Source organism: Thamnophis elegans, chromosome 1 (genome assembly GCF_009769535.1).
Source record: "Thamnophis elegans isolate rThaEle1 chromosome 1, rThaEle1.pri, whole genome shotgun sequence".
Classification (NCBI taxonomy): Eukaryota; Metazoa; Chordata; class Lepidosauria; order Squamata; family Colubridae; genus Thamnophis; species Thamnophis elegans.
Window position 1 is genome coordinate 86,751,663 of NC_045541.1, and position 17,770 is coordinate 86,769,432.

Genomic DNA, 17,770 nt, shown 5'->3' on the forward strand with positions numbered 1-17,770 from the left:
TCCCAGTTTTACTAATTACTCAGGCTGTTGCTTCTTAGTTTCAGTTTTGCAAAAAAAGCACTAATTTCTCGCTAAACAGACAGGTTATTTATTCCTCATGACTCCAAATAACTTTGGCAACTTCTGGAAGAAATCTATTTTATTGACAACTCTGAAATGTGTGTGAATGAATATATGTATGAAGAAATTAGCAGAAAAAAATCAGAACTACTGTTGCTTTGGAATGAAGAAAAATCTGACAGCAGCATGAGCCTTTAATTTCCTACCAGCTTTTCCATTATTATTAAAGGGAGGAAAATATTACTATGAGAATTGCCGATTCACAAGGATAGAAAATCTAATTTGGCTTGAATATTCACAAAAATGTCTCCATTTATTTTCTTGTTAAACTGAATAGTTTCATTAAATATCAACATTTTATCTGAGAGAACTGACTTGAATAGAAAAAATATATTTCTGCCAGACAAAGAAATATATGAAGTGTTTACATATTGACTTCAAAAGTAGTAAAATGATATTTAAACTGTAAGAATCTTATTCATAATGTTAACAGTTTGATTCTAGGAGCTTTTAAATTAACAAAGCTTATTTTATATCTTGATGCTACTCATTATAATAATACAAGAGTCACGGTGAAACCTCCAGTAATTTATGCATACTTCTCAGGAATGTTCACTTTTAATTTAAGAGAAAGCCAACTTATGCCCAAAGGCAGAATGATATGACTATAATCTATGAATAATTATTGGCATGATCTTAACTCTATAGTCTTATTTTTATAATTTAGCCTGGAAGCACTTTTTGGAGAAATGAACAGTATATACTGCAGTGATGGCGAACCTTTTTCTAAAGGTGTGGCAAAATTGTGCATGTGTGTTCTATTGCATTCGTATGCAATTCAATGTGCCCTGCCCACCTACGCATGTACACGCGCTCCCTGCCCCATGCATGCATGCGTGCCCACCCCATGCAGGGGAGAGTTTTTACCCTCCCCAGGCTCTGGAGGCTTTCCTGAAGCCTGGGGAGGGTGAAAACAGCCTCCCCCACCCCTCCGGAAATGGATCATTTCTGAACTTCTGGTTGGTCTGTTGGGCCTATTTTTCACCCTCCCCAGGCTCCAGAGGCTTTCCTGAAGCCTGGGGAGGGTGAAAATGGCCTCCCCTGGCTCTCTGGAAGGCTGAAAATCAGGGAGCTGATGGCTCGCGTGCCAGTAAATATGGCTTCATGTGCCACCTGTGGCACGCATGCCATAGGTTCACCATCATGGGTATACTGTATATTTTAAAAAGAACTTCTATTAATCATTGTTGAAAAATCCTGGAGAATGATTAAGTACCAATAGCAGTAGACTTATATACCGCTTCATAGGGCTTTCAGCCCTCTCTAAGCGGTTTACAGAGAGTCAGCATATTGCCCCCAACAATCCGGGTCCTCATTTTACCCACCTCGGAAGGATGGAAGGCTGAGTCAACCCTGAGCCGGTGAGATTTGAACCGCTGAACTGCTGATCTAGCAGTAGCCTGCAGTGCTGCATTTAACCACTGCGCCACCTCGGCTCCTATAGCTCCCAGGGAACTAGAGAAAAGGCCATATAGTCCCCTCTTTACAAAATGGAAAAAGGAAGCTCCAGGGACTACAGAGTAGTTAATATGACACCCACATCTTGGAAGATTCTAGATAATTACCATAATTATCAGATATTTCAGCACTTTGAAAAACTATAGTGATTACTGAAATCAACATGAATGTATGACTAGTGTATCCATTAGATCTGGCAGAGAAGATATGCTGCTACCATCAGAGATGTACCTTTGGTGGGTCCCATGTGACAGGCCTTGTCTGCTGTGATACACACTTTATGGAACATTCCCTCCCCCCAAATTAGATGAACCCCATTCCTTTCCATGTCTCAGAAGTCCTCCAAGACCTGGTTATTTCACCAGCCTGGGCTTCAAGAAACCAAATATATGATTATATGGCTCCATTGCTGAGACAAGCTTCTCTTATTCTCTCTTTGCCTAGGGTTTGTTTTATATTATTATCTTTTATGCTGATTCTATATTTTTATGCTGATTGCTTTAAGTACATGCTATTTCTTTGTATTGTTGTGCACTGCCCAGACTCACTTTTTTGTGAGATGGGCAGCCATACAAATTTGATTAACAAGAGCAAGTTTCATCAGATTAATTTCACAGATTGGGTAAATCTGTTAGAAGACCATAGCACTGCTATAGCTTCATTTTAATAAAATATTTAACAGAGTAACCATGATATTCTGTTAAACAAGCTAGCAAAATAGGGGCTGGTCACCTTGTCTACTTCAGTACTTGGAGCTACAATTGCATTAAAATATTTAAATAATGCTCACGAATGACTACTCTTCACAATGAAATGAGGTGTCAAGAGGGAATGACATGATTTTGTTCCTGGTCGTTTCTTTTCCACATTTTTAATAATGAATTGAAGAAAGTGATGGTGGAGACAGCTAATACTGTACTGTAGAACAGATTTTTTCAAACTTTGTCATGTTACAGAGCCTGTTGGTTAAACAAACCCCCAGAAACCGTGTGTGATTTAGCTTTTTTACATTAGTATTTCATATTATTGTTTTACTTACCTTTTGCTTTAAGTGTTGTGGATGATTGTCTTCCTTAGTTGAAAGATAGAGAGAGCGAATCTGATTTTCCACATCACTATAAAAGGTTGTTTCCCAGAACTGCTGGTTAGCCCATATTGGGTGGTCTTGTACACAGGTATATGCAAACTGATTGACTCCAGGAGCTAATTTCTGAAAATCAAATAAGTCAGCAGAATAATTTTACCCAACAAGAACTACAGAAAATTCAGTTTTCAAAAAGCAAACTTTTTTAGGACAGACAGTTTCAGCAGGAGAAATAATTGTAGCAATGCTTGTGCTTTGATAAAATCCATGTGGATCTACCTTGTCTAATATATATATATTTAAATCCAAGAGGGAGGGTAAAACACTCATAAATTGATATGTTTCCAAATCTCTCACAAAAGCCTTGTTTTACATCTTGAATTTCCATTACTATGATAGGCAACACAGACATGGCCTATAGCAGGGGTGGATTCTGGTTGCTTCTACTGCTGGTTCACTCAGGGATACGCTGAGAGCACACACTTGATGTGCACTATGTGCGTATGTGCAGTACTAAAAAAGCTTCTGAGCATGTGCAGAAGCAAAAAACAAGATGGCATCACCTATGGCGCCGCCAAGAGAACCAGTTTGGGGGTGTGGCAGGCCATGTTACTACATACTCGGCCGAACCGGTCCAAACTGGTAGGAACCCACTTCTGGCCTATAGTGAACTCCCATCCGATTTGCTAATTATACTGGCTCCAGAAAAAGCCATAGTTGAAGGCATGCTTGAATTTAAGCGAACAGTGCATGCTTTATACTTATCAAATAAGAGATCTGAAACTTTGGTACAGATACCTTGGAGGCTTTCTTTATGCTTCCCCTAAATATTTTTATAATATCTTTTTCTCAGAGTAAGTACTCTACTTGCGAAAGTCATGTAAGGGAAATTTAATAACAACTTTGAGAAAAGGTTACGACTATGTGTATGATCAGAAATAGAGATTGTCACAAGGTTTAATTAGTGCAATCTCCACATTGCCCAAAGTACAAGTAGTTTTTATTAAAGTTTATTATAATATAAAATACAAATAGAAACAAATACCAAAAGGTTAAAGATGGAAGAGAACTGTGGAAAGAAATGGAAAAGAAAAAAGTAGTGACTTCAGTTCAACAGAATAGAAAAAAACTACAATCTCAACCTTTTGGTTTACATTTCTAAATGTTTCAAATCATTGTAATAATCAAAACCTAAAATTAAACTTCCTTTTTTCCCCAGTTTCAAGTACAAAATCCAGAATTGGTTTCCAAATAGAAGCAAAACTAGATAAATTATTCTTTTTAATTAAAAGTATCAATTTTTTCATATCTGCTAACTCCATCCATTTTTTCATTGTGGGAATGAGTATGTGTTTCCATGGGAAAAGTATTGTTTCTTTCTTTGTTAATTTATTTATCAAAATTCCATGCAATATGGATGAAAAATGAGTGCTTTCAGACTTCCATGCTTTCCCTAGAGCTTTGATAATACAGTATTTCTGTAATAATAATTCCTTAATGTACCATTAAATAATAGTATTGGCATTGCAAAAGGCAGTTTTACTTGGAAAAATTTACATCCTGTGACTTTAAAACCATTGAACAACAATCTGACTATCCCAGGACCTAAAGAAAAATGCAAAATCTAGTCTAAATGTCTAGTTGATTTTGCAACCAACCACAATGACAATTTCTACTCTAGAAATAGCTAATACTAATTCAGTGTTCAGGGCCTAGAAATAATGTATATATTTTTGCCACCCAGATTACAATAGTTCCATAAAAATGTAACAATGAAGAAAGAATGGGAATACATTCCATGCAATACAGCTTATGATCAGTTTCATTTTCAAGCGCTTTTATGAGAAATAATACTAGGTGGAGCCCATAATTTTCTTGTGAAATATGTTCAACAGAAAATTAGCTATATTAGCTAATTCAAATTATCTAGAATTTACAATAATCTAAAATAAGAGTTGATATTTCAATTAAATGTTGTTGTTTTTTGCTAGTATTTCTTTGTTTGCAGAAACCACTTTAAATTGCTGGGGGATTTGGGGTTATAGCAGTATATGAGAAACACACACACACACAGACACAAACCTTTATTTCATTCACAAACTGCTGTTATCATAGGCACACATACATACACACATCATGTCAGAGTGTGACAGTTTGTCAAAATCTGTGCTTGGAAAGCAAGTATTTATCTATGTTTATTCTAAACCCAGCTGGATTCAGTAGTCCTTATGCCCAGGGTAGAGTGCATTGGCTTCTGCAGTGCTAAGAATAGATTTGTAGTTACTACTTTATTCCATTCAAACTAGGATGGATACTAGGAAAGCAATCCTTGGGTAAATGAACTATTTCCCCCTTTTATATTTATAAAAAGTCAACGTAACTTCCCAGAAATTAGAATCACCTACATGCAAAGCCTCCATCTACAGAGAAGACTCTCCCCTGCAAATAAACACCCTCTACAAAAAATGGCAGGTAAAAGAGCCTGTCTCATCTGCTGATACAATTCCCTCTCCATCTCCCACTTGCTTTCATTATGTGCAATTCCCAATTAATTTGTTTTCAATAGAACTCCACTTCAAAGATATTTCAGGGGGAAGGGAGAACTTATTCCTTTTCATGTAAATATATAGTGAACAATACCACAGACCAGCTCCACAAACAGCTTAATTTGGCTCCCTTCTTCAAAACCAGACTGAACTTTAGATAAGGATTCTGGGTAATAGCCATCAAAATACAAATCGTCAATGAATAAAGAATCACATGTTATGTTGGTGTATCTCTATAAAATTATACAAGTTATCCAACATTATTTTGTGAATAATCAAACCGAATCTTCAAACTATTCTATTTAATTTTTCTGATTATATATATTTCATTAAATAAAACTGGGATGATTGCCATTAAGTGAAGCTTATGTATAACCAGCAGAGGGCAATAGATTTCTGTGGAAAACGTGATATCTCTGTTTGGGCAGCAGAATAAAATAGTCACTTTTCCTTCATCAATTGGAAAAAAAAATGAGTTTGACTTCTGCTCAGCAGATTTATAAAGAAGTCTTACAGTGACCACCCTGGATCCTATATAGGATAAATGGGACAAACTTTGTACAAAATAATTAATGGTCATAAATTTGACACGAGGACTCAAAATGAAGACAAAATAACTTCATCATTTCAATCTCCCAGGACACTCTAGTGATTCTATTGGAAAAATGCTACTTTAATTCCATCACCAAGTGCGAGGTTGCCAAATCCACATACATGAAAAAATTTCAGGTAATCTCAAAAGATCTCAACAAATGCAGTGAGTTCTTCGCATGTTACAATTGTTAATTGATAAAAGTGCTAGTAATGTGTTGCACATGCTGGCTAGCCATTACTGTCACCTGCTCTTCAAGGAATTCAAAAGGAATCTGAGATTGTCTGCCTTGGGCACAGAGTGTCACTCCATCCAGTACCAAAGATAGCATAGTTGCCCCCCAAGCCCCAAAACACTCCAGTTGAGCTGGGCCCTGTTATTTTCCACCCAGACTCTCACAGCTTCCAGACCCAGAATAAACCTCAAAGCACCCCATATAGCATGGGCCGAGGGCGGAATGTCTCCTGCCCAACCACTATCCACTGGAATCACCTCAGAGGAAGGAGATGAACAAGCATGACACTATGCTTCCTATCCTCAATTCTTGAGTTGATCATGATTGACAGTATTGAAACCCAATGAGAGGTCAAGTAGAGCAACGATGCATGCACAACCCCCATCTCACCCTCACCATAAGCATGACCAAAGCCATTTTCGTCCCATACCAGAGCCAGAATCCTGATTGAAAGAGATCCTAATAATCCACTTCATCCAAGGTCCTCTGAAACTGCTGTAACCATTTTCTCAATCACCTTTCCTCCCAAAGGGAAGGTTGGCTAGATAATATACAAAAATTGTCCAGTATAGTGGGACCAGCAATGACTTCTTTAAGAGGGGGCAAACCAAAGACTCCTTAAGAGGCTAAGGAACAAGCCCCTCAAACCAATTTGAAAAAATATTCTGAAATCCTTGTATAAGTAATGTCTGTAGAATCTTTTAAAAGACGGGTGGGCTCCAGCATGAATCCGAAAGCTTGGAAGACTAAACCTCTGATCCCAGTGACTGACTCAGATTAAGTCCTGCAATATTATCCTGGGACATACATATTTGCCTTCCTTTGTGGGTCTCTATAGAATTTTTTAAATGACAATTAAGGCTGGTGAGAAAAGTATTGGCCAGTTCATACAAGAAAGGAGTGACTGGTAGAAGAAAGCACAGAGTTCTATAGCTGGCTAAGAATCTCTTAACTAGAGCATATTCAGTCTTCTGTAGTTTTAGCCTCAGGAAGTTGTGGCTTCCATGTATCCTTAATGAAATGTAACCAAAAATAAGTTATCCATCTGATGAGTACAGATGATTATAGATGACTGCTCAGACATTCCCCAGACATAAATAGCATATAGATTTAAAAATATGAGCTTTATTCAAGAACAGACAGGGCTGCTTTGTCTTCGTGTGCTTTATCTCTTTTAAAAAATTCTGTTAAAATGCTGTGATAAAATAGAGCCACAGATTTATTTTAGAAAACAGCAGCAAGCCTGTTCTCAGGTTGATTAAATCCTTCTGAATTATGGGCTTTAAACAGCCTATCTGCAAACTGCAATTTTTTAAAAATGAAATGGTGCATGGTATTTAATTTACTTTTCTATGAGAATTCTTCCTGTATGAGAATATATAACCAATCAAATTGCATATTTTAGCAAAAATAATGGGACCATGAATGTTCTAAAGGGTGATTTAGAGGGCAATCCTATGTGAGTTTACATATAAGTTATATATGTTTCATGGGATTTACTCTGTAAATCTGTAACCTTGGTCATGATTATTGAAATCAATGTCTAGTTACTGAACTAATTTAATAGATAAACCAGCAATCACAAGAAAGGTTTTTTTAACATGTTAAAAATCAGAATATATTTAATGCATTCAAAACATTAAGCAGATGATGAACAAACCAAACTATAATTCCTCTTCTCATGCTGATTTATAATTTGCAAAGCTAAGTATGCACTCACAGGGAGCTATTCCAACAAATCTGCATCTGAAATATTTATAGATGGCTTCCTATATTCTAAGGAATTTCTTCAGACGGTTGAAAATGTTAAAAGTGATTTAAATGCTACTGCTACAAAATAGTATTCAGTCAAAAATTAATAATCTTTAAAAGAATGACAAAACACATTGTATCTCAAGTACAAGTACTAATTGATATTTTAAACAAATTCCAATTGTATTACTAATGGTAAACAGAAACATTGTTTTCTGTACTAAAGATTAAAGTTTACACAAGATTTACACAAGATTTTTTACATGTACAATGAAAAATACTTCCCCTGGCTTAAATGATTCATCCTCTTCTGATTATTTAGACCAGTAAATAAAATTTCAATTAATGGGAAGATGTTTGTTGTTAAGGTACTATAAAATTTATGTGATGCTTGCTGCTGAACAACTGTAAAAAATTTTCCAGCCACAAGTATGCATCCAATATACTGACTTGCTCATGAGTTTAATGCTGAAAGCTATGAGCCCATGAACTTCTACTGTCATATCCTGTTCTGTCAAGTTTTGTTAGAGCCTAGTCATAGGATATTAATTACTGCATTAGAATTTTTACTAAACATCAACAAAAGCCACAATATATTCTAAGTATACATTCTCTGTGTTATTTCAATTAAATAGTCCTATTTTCTTAGGTTAAAGTTCTATTAGTCTTTGGCTGGAATTTTAATCTACAGCAGTATTTCTCAACCTTGGCAATCTGAAATTGTGTGGACCTCAACGTCATTGACCGGGAAATCCTGGGTATTAAAGTTCACACATCTTCAAGTTGCCAAAGTGGAGAAAAACTCTGGTCTAAAACAACATGGCTATTCAGTTAAATTATTTAAATGTAGTGACGGACATTAGGAGTGCTTAAGCACAGCCTGTTAAATAGCTTAGATAATAATTTATCTAAATAAAATCATTGTGAAGGGAGCATTAAAAATCCCAAAATTTGTCATTGTACACATTTTTTAAAAGAAATTGTATTGTTGTTAATTTAAAAACAAATTAAATGGGAAAACTAGAAGCCAGTATACTTTGATGCATGTAATTATCCTCTTTTGCCTATTAGCAACTGCCTGGACAACTTTCTGCAACTGTTTTGGCAAGATTTCAGAAGTGGTTTACCACTGCCTTCTTCCTAAGGCTGAAAGGTCATCCACCTGTATTTGTGGGTAGGGAGGACTCAAACTTATGGTTTCCCAGTTTCTATCCTAGTACCCTAGCCACTAGATCAAACTGGTTCTTGCATCTTGCACTAAACTCTTTTACTTCCAAGAATGCCTTTAAATCCACTATGTACTTCAATCCAATCTTTAGAAAAATATTCAATAGCTGATTCTGCCCAGGACTTTGTTTGGAAATGGAACCATCTTACTTAGAATGATGTCAAGGGAGTAGCCTGGGGAAGGGATGTGGGGAATATGATTGTAAATTTGACTTTAGATAATTCATTTTTTGTGGCTGGCTATGCCAATGGCATATTAATTTTGTACAGCTGCCTATAATATACTCTCTCTCTATACTCTGGATCAAAGCAAAGAGTGCTTCTTGATGTACTTTTTTGTCCCAATTTTATTATTTTGAAACTATAGAATTTATAACTTCTTTTATTTCTATTTTATTTCAGTTGCTGTTTAGATTTATGAGACCTAACAAACACTTGAAAGAAATAGATTAGACATGTCAAGACTAATTAGAGAAGTGAAGTATCCTTATATAATGGAATAGTCTTCCTTCTCTATAGCGCTTCAATACAGAAGGAAAGGAAAGGAAAGATCCTTCTTTACAGTCCTCCACTCTACCGTATATAGAACATAAGAAAAAAAGGAGTACAACAACGCTAATGTCTGCCTAATATTGCCATGTCAAATTTAATGTTAAATTTAATCTAATCCTTTCAGTTGCTTTTTGCCCCCTTAATGCCCTTTAGAATTATACAATGTTGGAAAGACAGGAAACCCAACAGTATCAGAAAGTGATTGAGAGTTTGGGTTGGAAAAAAGTAAGAAAAATAAGTTGAACAAATTCTGGATAAGATGCTCTCGTAATCTTCATCCTTCACGTGATTTCAGTGCAGTTATGGAATATATATATTCTAATTTCTAGAAAAACACAACTTACCCTATAAAAAGCAGTTGTCAATGGCAATAATGTTGCAGCAATATTATATTCTTCTGAAGATGAACAATCCTTCGGGTTCATAGAAAAAAACAAAAAGGAGAATGTTAGCAAGATAATTATTAATTGAATATTTTAAATTTTAATCAGGAATCGCATTCCTAGAAATTGTATCTCAAAAAGAAACCACACTCAGTCATGCTAAAAATAAAATGAAGAACCTGATATTCTTTTAAATAAATCTGGATATAAAATAAAATAAAAAAACATCTCCCAACTAAAAATATTTATATATACACTTCTGGAGAAAAACTGTAGGAGTAAATTAGATATATATCCAAGTACAATTGGTATCAGTGTCCTCTCCTTTGAAATCAACTTGGTGGTAATGTACTGTATAACCTTTTACTTTCTCCAATAATCCCACTACCTGATCCAGCCTGTGATATCCAGCACACAGTTATAATGGAATACCGGCAAGTTGGCTTTGGGGAGAACAGATACACTTTTTCCATATAAAACAGAAACATCTTGTAAATAACTGTAACCTGTTTATGTTTAATAGGAGGAAGAGAATGGGACTTAGAAAATATGAAGCCTTCTGACATGTGTTCAACAACACCAAGATAAAAATGTCTAGGGTTCTATTCTTCCTACTCTAGGAAAAATGTAGATATTTAAACATGCATTTTGAATATTAACCATTCAAACTACTCGTATAAATCAATTTATACAGCTGCCCATCCCACATACATGATTCTAAACTGACGTGTTTAGGTTCTAAGCAGTTCTTGAATGTGTGCTACCTAACGCAAGCGGAAAAGGGTTAAAATGAGGAAAAGGAAACATATTGAAAACAAAACTTTTGGCCTTGTCAAGGAAAAAGAGAAATGATAGAATAAAAATATATATTAGAATGCTTATTGGTAAAATGCTGCAAACATAAATGACGAGTGTTTGGGACAGCTATATCAGCCCATGTCAGCAGCTAACAGCCTGAAACTGGATTAACAATTACACTACATGGGAGTCTATTCTCACAGTCCAAAATGAAGAATGGAGAAGATTCCAAAGTTATCTAACAGAAGCTGGAGAAACAGATACAGGAACTGAAACTTGTTGCTTCCATTGCTATGGCTTGCGTTTTTTACTTGGCAGTTGCTAGATTCTTTTTAAAATTTGAAGGACTGTATTTTCCCAGTTACATCTACCCAACCCATGAGAGCGGGGAGGCAGGATATGTTATCGATTTCCTCTCTTAAGGAGTTCCACCTAGTAACCATGAAGGGGATTCTCTGTGGTGGCTTCCTACTTGTGGTGCATCATCCCCATGGAGAAACAGGTTTTCTTTCTATAAGTTGTCCAGAATGACTGTTATTTGGGCAGCCACATAATTTTTCTAAATAAACAAATACTGTATTTTTTGGTGTATAAGATGCACTTCCTCCCTAAAAGTGGGTGGAAATGCTTGTGTGTCTTATAGAGTGAATGTTGCTGAAGCCCCACCCACCCGCTGGCCCCCACCTTTTGACTTCTGCCTCCCAGCAATTTACCTCCTTGCAGCAAACAGCAAACAGCCTGGTCAGCTTCAGTACAGGCTGATTTAGCATGAGCAGCTGATTGGTGGTTGGATCTGTCTCCCCAAATATTGCCTATCAGCTGTTCCAGGCTGCGGAGATCGCCACCATGCATCACTGCTGCCACCTATCTTCGCCTCCGTGTGCCTCCTTTTCAGCCTCTATGTGCCCCATTTTTGGCCCATTCCAGGCGGCGGGGACTACCGCTACCTATCTCTACCACCTGGAATGGGCCGAAAATGGAGCACGCAGAGGCGGAGACAGGCAGCAGTGGTGATGGTCGGCAACAGTGGCGATGATTAGTAGTGATCCCTGCAGCTGGAACAGCTGATAGGTGATATTCCGGGAGGCAGATCCAACCGCCAATCAGGATGTGCTGAAACTGACCAGGCTGTTTGCTGTTTGCTGCAAAGAGGCAAATTGCTGGGAGGCAGAGGCAGATTTTTTGTTCCTCCCCAAAAGCTAGGTGCATATTATAGTCCGAAAAAATATGGTAAATAAAACATAAAAGGCTTTTCTGGTTCTTGGAGTAAGCATAGTCATTCAAGGTAATAATTGAATCTCTGCCTATGAGGCTTCTGGTTTTAGTACTTGCTAGGTAATCTGAAATATTCATTTCCCAAAGGAAAAAAAAGTGGTCATTCCATCTAATGCAACTATTATTCTGCACCTCTATTCAATATGCATAGACAACTATGCAACTAACAAGCAAAGGGGAAAAAATCCATAGCTCTCTGAGCCACTTGAATATTTAAAAAACAAAACAAAATCAGAGGAAATTGAGGAGACTCATATCAGTCGTGACAGGAGGCCCCAAGTTTGCTTTTTTTACAGCATCAGCTTGCAAACAGCCGTTTCAAAAAACATCCAGTTGGACTCCATGGAGGGTGAAGATTGCACAAGCTGCTTTCGCAAACCTGCTTTCAGTTCTCAGCAAGAGTTATTGTGTTTTTACTTGCCATTACAATAATTATCCATCAAAAATGTGGTTGCTGTCAACAATGAGGAAAACATACTTTTGAAAAGCAATGAGAAAGTAATGATGGAAATGAATGGCCTGACTTTTATTCTCAGGGTCGTGCACCACAATACTTTTGTTCCTTTGGTCTACGTTTTGGACAACTTAAGATGTATAAAGAAAAAGAGAGACACTTTTGAACAGAATCAATCAAGATATTTTACTACCTTAGCAGTTGAATCCCATTCCAGTTATGGAAATTGCCTTGACTTCAACTCAAACCTTACTTTAACACTGTCAATGGAAGCACATCCTATAATACTCCAGACGACTGCAGAATACATTAGAGGAGGACACAGCTCAGACATGGTTATGTGATATATACCATTCTGAATTCTGAACTTCTCCTGATGCTTCCTAGCACCAAACACTTGCTGCTCGAGATATCAATCTTATTAACATAGTTATACAGAAGTATTGTCTAACAATGGTCATTGGCACCAGCAACTGTGCTGCTGAGTGAATGGTTCTAAAGCACAAAATCAACGGCCAACTTACTACGGCCATTGCAGCAATTCTAGTTGCTGTGATCAGGTAAATCTTGTGCAGTTGTAGCATCCTGCAGTCATTGTCACTGTAACCTCCTACTAGCTTCCCTATTAACTTTGTAATAAGCTGGTTGTGAAGGTTGCAAATTAAATGATTAAATGACCGTGGGACCCTGTGACCATCATAACTGTGGGTTGGTTGCAAAGCATCTGAATTGGGATCATGTAATCACTGGGACCCTGTAATGGCCACAACTATGAAGAATGGTTGTAAGTCCCTTCCTTCAGTGCTGTTGTAATTTTGAATAGTCTCTGAATGAATGGTCGTTAAAAGAGGATTACCTGACAGATGGGATCAAAAATACCTGAATATTCTATATTGAATTGTGACACTAAAGCAAACAACAATAATATTTTAACCATATATTCTTTTCTTTCTTTGTTTTATTCAGTTTCTATAGATGTGCAACTCATCCAAGTGACTCTGGACAGCTTACAATTATGTTAAATTTAAATGAATAAATATCCCAAAGTGCTTTTTCTAAAAAGCAACTGACTTACTTGGTTTGTTTTTTTCCTTTGAAAACATTTTGCTTCTCATTCAAGAAGTTTTTCCAGTTCTTGGATTAGGAGTGAAAGATTTTCAAAGGAAAAAAAAAGAAAGTCCAGTTGCCTTTTGGAAAAGTTTTGCACAACCATGATTGGGTTGACTAAGAAATGCCATACATGAATTAATAGCATTTTAAACAGAAGTCTATGGAATTATCTCTTTAATCCAGAATTGTGTATATATCCATTGGTAATAGTGTGCCCATCATCATCATGTCAGTTGGTAATATTGCCCCATAGTCTACTTGTAGGTTACTATCAAGAGTGGTTTGCAAGCAGTACTAATGTCCAGTTGCGTGATGATTCCTTGCCCCCTCCAAACAACTATAAATAATATTTCAATAAAAAGTTCTCTTTTTCCCATCTCTCATCCCTTATCAATATTCCAAATGAAAGAGACTTATCATTCAATGCTAATCAGCAAAATTCTGTTAAAAGCTACCAAAACCTTAATTTAATAAATCCTTTTTGTATTCCAATTTACCACACTCTCTAAGAAAGAAAGCAAAATAACTCTCTCCACATAAACAGAACTTTAAAGCTTCATCATTCAGTCCTCATCAAAATGAAATTTCATTAGTAGCTGTCAGTACCCCAATATATAACCCTGATGAAATAAATTCACCTTGAATTCCTTCTGCTTACTTTTCTTGATCTTTTATCCTGTGAAATAATGTCCCTCAAGCTGATTTTTAAAATCATTTTCTCATTGCCTCCCCTCAGGAACAACTCCATTAGTTTAATATGCCCCTTGGTAAATCCAGGATAAGAAGGTTTTTCAAGTCACTCTTCTAATTTATTATTTGTTTGTCTTCTTTAATTATTAAAGCAACTGGTTTCATTTATAAATCCATAGCAGCATTTTTCATATCATATAGGATTTAAAATCTATTTTCAGATTATAGCATCATTTTCCATATCACTTTTGTAATCTAGTATTATTTTAAAAATCCAGATCTACATTCAAATCATCTCAGTCTGTTTCATCCAATAAAATTTGTGGTCCTTCTATATCTCTGTTGTACTACCAAACAATTTTGTAAGTAATTTCTGGGTCTCATCCTAAAACAGCCTTAATTTTTTCTATAGTCAAATAGTACTAGTCCACTGTATCAATGGGTTGCTTCTCCTTTAATTGTAATCCTTTGTTCTCTCTGGTTCCCAAGTAGTCAACCTTCCAACTTATCTTTTTTCCCAATCAACCAATTTTTCTCATGGAAGGATTTTTATAGTTAATCTCAAAATAATCATACATTTTCTTATAAAATTTTAAACCAGTCCACAGAAAATAGTCCATCTACCCTTTAACTTTCCAAAATCAAGATTCTACTCTGCCTTTTGTTGTTTCCCCAAAATTAAAATGTTTCTTTTTAATCCTAACACTTACCCCCCCCCGCCCACAAAACAAACAAACAAACCCTAAACCCTTATTTCATTCAGGGTAGGAAATTTTTGAGTAATGAAAATTATCCTTTTGATGGTTCTTAACACCTAGAAAGTAAATAATAAGCGGTCTCTGAAAGATCTTATGAGAGGAAGTAGGCAAACCCATTGTTAAACATACTCACACAAAAGGTGGGGACCATGTATCATGTCCAAATTAATGGTGTTGAACTGTGGTTTAGGCAAAATGAATGCAGTGGAGACCACTATTTTATGATGTCTTCACAGGAAGATTATTTATAGTTATTATTTATAGAGCAAGCTTTTGGGTAATTCTTGTCATCTCTTTAATCTGGAGATGACTTCTAAGGAACCAATCCAACCACTGGCCCTTTTTTCTGTTGCAGTTGTTGGCTCTGGAAAGTCCCCCACTTCAGTTCCGCACTGTTGACCCAGGATGTTGTGAAGGGCAATACTTGTGAAAGTATCCATAACCCGTTGTTAAACATACCCACTCAAAAAGGTGGGGACCATGTATCATGTCAAAATATTAACATCTTCCACAAATCCTATAAAGGCTTCAGCAATTGTACTGAAAATTGTGCTGTTTTGAGTATTTTGATGTTAATACAGACACATAAAAAACCTCAGACACATGAAGAAATACATAATATATATTTACTTACAGTGTGATAGCGTGGCCTAAGTTAAAACCTGATAAACCTCATCAATCTAATAAAATTAAGCTGAGACCTGTTGATATTCTGTAGACAGTTGATATATTGTTCTTGAAACATTGCCCTGTGCAGCCACTACGGTTTTGGCTACAGAGTAAACATTAAAATAAAGACAATCTATTCTTTATTTTAAAAATGCAGCCTTATGTCACCGGATTGTTTGAAAATGATCAACTCAGCAACTTCTGCTTTGTCATCACATCACGTAACCAGCAATCTCGGATTGTGCAAGTTTTATTCCAGGAATGCTTGAATAAGGGGATTTAAATGCACATATCAAATCACATGTTGTGCTCATACATAAACCCAGTTGACCTTCCATAGCATCACATTTATCTAACTGAACCCCCCCCCCCCCCCGAACATGTTAACCTGTTAATTAACTGCATGCTTTACTGGATTTGTTAACCTTTATGCAGTCTGAGACATAAGGTTATGAGGTGTATAGAGCTGTATTTAAAAATTTTAAACTACAACCATTTTTCAGCTAAATTTGATTTTTCAGGAACTAGTCATTCGTGACTTTCAATAAATTCAGAATGGGTATGGAGAAAGTAAATCTTCACTTTGATCTAATTTTTCATTAATCAATCTTGGAATCAATTACTTTGACGAAAAGTATTTTTACCTTGATTTACTTCATAAGGATTATGAATTTTAACAATTGAAAACATATGTCCTGGAAAGCTTTGAAATATTAACAGCAACAGAACTCAATGACACTGCACATTCATTTCCAGAGTCATTGTATAAAATTTGTACTAACCCCAGTCATTTTATATATTTCATAGCATATTTACCCTTACAATGTGAGGGTAAAAAAAATCTAAGATATTTTTTATTCCCTTCTTAAACCAATCATGAAATACAAGAATTAATTTCAGCACATCTGAATTTCTTTAGTGAGAATGCCATGGATGTTTCTGAAAACTGTCATGAGGCCCATAGCAATAAAGTTCAGGCGCACTTTGGCTGTAATCTTTTCCCAAGGAAATGGTTGGGATGCCAAGATGCCTTATATTTCACAGCAGGACTTCATTCACTTCAACTCTGTCCAAATCTTAAACCACACCATCTGCAATTCACTGTGCTATGAGAGAATCTACAGAAGTATCCTGCATTTTTAATTAAATAAGGCAATGTTTTATAGCATATAACAAATTAGCAAGGCAAAATGAATCAATATAGGGCAAACATAAAAAGATTCAAGGCACAACACATTAGTAGTTGTGTAGTTGATATTTTAGGTCTGTTGCTCAGGCAAGTATTTCTACCAAAATTATGATAGGACTAAAAATTAAACTAAGTGTAAATAAAAATGTTAATATAAGAATAGCTGTAATATTCCAACGTTCAGTGAATCTTTAGTTTATTGGACCATTTGGGAGGAAGAATGCCATCCCTTACTCCTAAATATTCATAAAAAATAGAAATTATGCCATTTATAGAAATGCTGCATTTGTATCACTGCAAATGATTTGTTATAAAATATATTGTTCATGTCATTTGTACAATGACATCATTCACAAATGATATAAATGTCTAAGAATGTCATAAAATTGACAAAGTCTGGGATACTTTAGATGCAATATGCTTTTCCTTTATTTTTGAAGGATATCTTGATTGAAATTTGGTCTGTTACAGCCAGTTTGCTGAATGTGGACTCATTAAATGGAAGGCTGTTCCGTTTATTCAGAAAACTGTACTGTTTACTTTTCTATGCACATATGTAAGCACAACTATGTAGCTGTACTTACAAGTTCTAGCAAATAAGAAGCACTTTTCAAAACAGTTAAAATATGTAATATGAAATTCATTATTGTTTTTCCAATGTATTGACACTGCAATGCAACATTCTGCACTCCTCATGTTTCAGACTACGTGCAGATTTTCACTGAAAGAGGATTGGATGATTTAGTCAGATTGACATTTTTTTCGTCCTTCTCCTTCAGAGGATATTTCTATGAATGTTGACTAACATCTATTTCGACACATTTTTGTGCTGACTTTCTAAATTTTGCTTTTCAAGCCCTTGTGTACTGTTAACAGTA

At 35.8% G+C, this 17,770-nt stretch overlaps 1 protein-coding gene across 2 annotated transcripts in view; it reads right to left on the reverse strand.

Annotated features, from left to right (window-relative positions):
* The window catches only part of SBF2 (SET binding factor 2), a 221,720-nt gene that overhangs the window by 51,025 nt on the left and 152,925 nt on the right, over positions 1-17,770 (reverse strand). For both annotated transcript variants that reach the window (XM_032223265.1, XM_032223258.1), the window contains exons 17-18: positions 9,911-9,979; positions 2,618-2,788 (exon numbers count right to left, since the gene is read on the reverse strand). In XM_032223265.1, the coding sequence (XP_032079156.1) occupies positions 2,618-2,788; positions 9,911-9,979 (240 nt within the window). The remainder of the gene's footprint in view (positions 1-2,617; positions 2,789-9,910; positions 9,980-17,770) is intronic.